Source organism: Arachis ipaensis, chromosome B09 (genome assembly GCF_000816755.2).
Source record: "Arachis ipaensis cultivar K30076 chromosome B09, Araip1.1, whole genome shotgun sequence".
Lineage (NCBI taxonomy): Eukaryota > Viridiplantae > Streptophyta > Magnoliopsida > Fabales > Fabaceae > Arachis > Arachis ipaensis.
In genome coordinates, this window is record NC_029793.2 from 108822775 (window position 1) to 108825368 (window position 2594).

Sequence of the window (2594 nt, forward strand, 5' to 3'; positions counted from 1 at the left end):
GGATTAGAAATTTTTATCTAATTAAAAAAACTTTGATTATTAAGAGGTTATTTAGAAACATGCTTTTAATTTAAGAGTTTTTTTTTACTTCAACACATAGAGACCCATGAAATTAACCTAAGTTATTTACTTTTTGTGAAGGATGTTTGTTGGATCATGCAAGCGTCTGCGAATAATGAAAGGATCAGAAGCTATTGGGCTTGGTATGAATTATTGATCATATGTTTGGTTACATCAACTTTTTCTTTTCATTCATTTAATTTTGCTTTAATATATATGGAAGTCATCATTATTATGAAACCCAAATAGGAAAATACTAACAATCATGATTCTTCATAGTTATTATTTTAGATAATATATATTATTATACACCACTTTCTGGCAAGTGAATCTAATATTGGCATGCTTTCCTGTGAACTTTCAGCGCCGAGGGCCATGGAGAAATGCAAAAGCAGAAGCTGAAGCTGAAGCTGCTGGTCCAATACATGTTCTATATATATATGATCAGAATCCGTACCAAAGTTTACCCTATAAAAATATATATGAATCCACCATAGCACTTCTGCTGCTGGGACATATGTTTTTATTTACTTATTGTTAGTTTGGCATTTGTCTGTGTTTTTTGTATTATTATTGTTGGTATATAGATTCAACTTTTAATTTTAAGGAGCCTGTGATGGTGATGATGATGGGGGCATTTGTAATGGAACAAGAAGCAATAAACTTAACCTATAATTATATGTGCTTAATTATTATTATTATTGAATATTAATGCATATTTCTTTATTATTCTTCCCTTTATTAAGAGATTCCTCATAATGTATGTATTGTATATGTATAGGTATATGTATATCATTATTGTTATTTATAATTTTTTTTGCCTTTTTGTGTGCTTTAAATTAATTTTTGTGTACCCCAAAATTATTGATGTCTTGGCTGGAACAGGAAGGTATATTAAATTGTTTATATGGTTCACAAGTGAGAGAGGGAACAAGGCCATGTGCATGTTGATGGAGCTTCGTTTATGGCCATTTGTTTTATTGTACCTTGTCTTCTATGGTATCAATTTTTGCAAAAATCAAATGCGTATTAACTGGATGAATGTAGGGTTGGTGAGTGAATGTGGTTGGAATATCATTTATTATTATCATTATGAAGAATAGTGATGACTAGTAGCACTTGCATGTTTCATATATATAATATAGGAGTACTTTAATTTATTGTCGTAGTACTAAACAATTTTATTTATGGGATCAATAACAATAATATTATTATTTGATTGGTGATAGAGTCAATGATATATTATATGTATACGTACACATTCCATTAAATGTATGTAAAGTATAAAAGAATTCTTGGATCGGACATTGTGACAGCCTTATGTCCTAGCTTTCTAGGAAATATCCATTATTATATGGGATTTGTTATATATAAAAAAAAGCGATTGTACTTAGAAATATCTCATCAATGATATATATTTTATGTCCAAGTAAGATCTGAGAGATTCAGGGGATGGGTTGGAATAAGGTCCAACAACCAATCTTAGAAGTTTAATTTTGTGTCGAGCAATATAAATATATGTGTGTGTTATTTCTTACGTTTCATAAGTAAATTGCATTGCTCAATTATGTAGGGTGTATGTAAATAGTTCTAATATTGTAACTTAGTGTAGGTTCTTTTTCTTCCAGGGATTTTCATCAGTGCACAGTTTCTACGCGGGCTGTGATGATGCATTTAGGAACCAGCTAAGAGAATGAGACCACCCAACAGTAGGTGACACAGGTTGAATACGGCTAAATTATGTTTTTTTTTTTTTCTAACATTTTTTCTTAAAATATTTTTAATATTAAATTTTATTTAATTTTATCCTTAACATTTAGTTAATGCCAAAATTATTTTTAAATATTAGTTCTATATAAAATTTTAAGGACAAAATAAAATATTTTCAAAAATAATTTTGATACAAATCAAAATCGTTTCCGCCATGATCGCTGACACCACCACCACCACGTGCCTCTGCCTCTCCTGTGCAATATCATCTTTTTAATTCTCTCCTCTTCCTTTTCCCTCCCCACCACCATTGTTCTCTCACCCTCCTCCTTCCGCCTCCCTCACTCATTCTCATCGACACCACCATTGCCGCTCATACTTTATTTTACACTTGCCTCCACCATCACATCTCTCCCCACCCGATGGTCATGTTCCTCTTCCCTACTCACACAGCAACAACAACAATACAATAATTAATTTTTTATTGATAAAAATTAAAGCAATAACATATGCAAAGATAGTGAGTCTTAAACAAAAGATCTCCGAAGAAAAACCAAATTATTATATTCTAGTTTTTAATAAGATCATTAATTAGAATGTTTGTAGATTTAATTCTCTAAAACGAAAGAGATGATAAAGTAAAAAATTGAAACTCTAACGATCATCCTCGATTAAGGCTGCAAATCTATTAAGCCTAATAAAAAATGGGATAAATAAGTTTTGCTACAAATCTGTTATGATTTATTATTTTCTTTAGAAACTAAGATATATAATTGGTTGATATTCAGATAGTTCTAACTTTTATTTATTATTTTTAAATATTT

The 2594-nt window shown here is 30.1% G+C and overlaps 1 protein-coding gene across 1 annotated transcript in view; it reads left to right on the forward strand.

Annotated features, from left to right (window-relative positions):
• The window catches only part of LOC107618488 (auxin-responsive protein IAA14), a 3342-nt gene extending 2584 nt beyond the window's left edge, over positions 1–758 (forward strand). The window contains exons 4-5 of the mRNA XM_016320583.2: positions 142–203; positions 425–758. Of these exons, the coding sequence (XP_016176069.1) occupies positions 142–203; positions 425–462 (100 nt within the window). The 3' untranslated portion in view covers positions 463–758. The remainder of the gene's footprint in view (positions 1–141; positions 204–424) is intronic.